At 51.2% G+C, this 950-nt stretch overlaps 1 protein-coding gene across 1 annotated transcript; it reads left to right on the top strand.

The window, feature by feature from the left end:
* Window positions 1-273: 273 nt before the first annotated feature.
* On the top strand, window positions 274-576 carry LOC119351842 (histone H4-like). Its single transcript, XM_037618633.1, has 2 exons — window positions 274-327; window positions 361-576. Exons 1-2 carry the CDS (start codon window positions 274-276, stop codon window positions 574-576), a joined length of 270 nt encoding a protein of 89 aa, XP_037474530.1.
* The last annotated feature ends 374 nt before the right edge of the window (window positions 577-950 follow it).

Genomic DNA, 950 nt, shown 5'->3' with positions numbered 1-950 from the left:
CGGCGCCACATCATGGATCCACACTAGCACCCTCCGAGCTCATCTCACCCTTCTGATCCTAATCCAATGTCTCATCTCCATCGTCTCGCGGATCGACCCAGCAAAGCACCTCCCTCCCGCCCCCAAAGTCCCCAAAATCTTTCAGTTCCCTCCTAAATCCTCCACATATAAACCAACCCCCACCCTCAAATCCCCAATCCCATCGCAAGCATCAGACTCCCTCCAAAGCAGCTCCCCTTATTCCTAGTCACACTACCTCGGAGAGGAGCGGCGATGTCTGGGCGCGGCAAGGGGCTGGGCAAGGGTGGCACCAAGCGGCACAGGAAGGTCCTCGGTGACAACATCTAGGGCATCACCAAGCCAGTGATCCGGAGGCTAGCCAGGAGGGGCAGCATGAAGCGCATCTCCCGCCTCATCTACGAGGAGACCCGCGGCGTCCTCAAGATCTTCCTCGAGAACGTCATCCATGACGCCGTCACCTACACCGAGCACGCCCGTCGCAAGACCGTCACCGCCATGGATGTCGTCTACGCGCTCAAGCGCCAGGGCCGCACCCTCCACGGCTTCGGAGGCTAGATTCGTGTGGTGGAGCAACTTCCTCGTTTGCTCTATGTGATATGTGTTGTGGTGGATGGATTTACTGATTTGGCATGTGCCATTGTATTCTATCTTGGGTTCAATAGTCTGTGTAATACCTTGTTCTGTTCAATGCAATCAGTTTGATTCTGAATCCTGGTGAAATGCTTCACTGCTGAATTGTGTCTTGATTTCTCTGTTTAGATCGTATAGCTGCACTGAATCAGTCTTTCAATTGTTTGCATATATGTCACTCGTTGCTTGCCAGTCTTGATCCTATAGCTGTACTGAATCAGTTTTTTGTCTGTTTAAGTATTTTAAACTCGTTGCTTCTCATTTTAGGTCACGTATCTATACTGAATCATCCTTTTATT

This window comes from Triticum dicoccoides, chromosome 2A, assembly GCF_002162155.2.
Source record: "Triticum dicoccoides isolate Atlit2015 ecotype Zavitan chromosome 2A, WEW_v2.0, whole genome shotgun sequence".
NCBI lineage: Eukaryota > Viridiplantae > Streptophyta > Magnoliopsida > Poales > Poaceae > Triticum > Triticum dicoccoides.
Note: the sequence above shows the minus strand (reverse complement) of the source record. Positions and strands in the feature narration are given on the sequence as shown.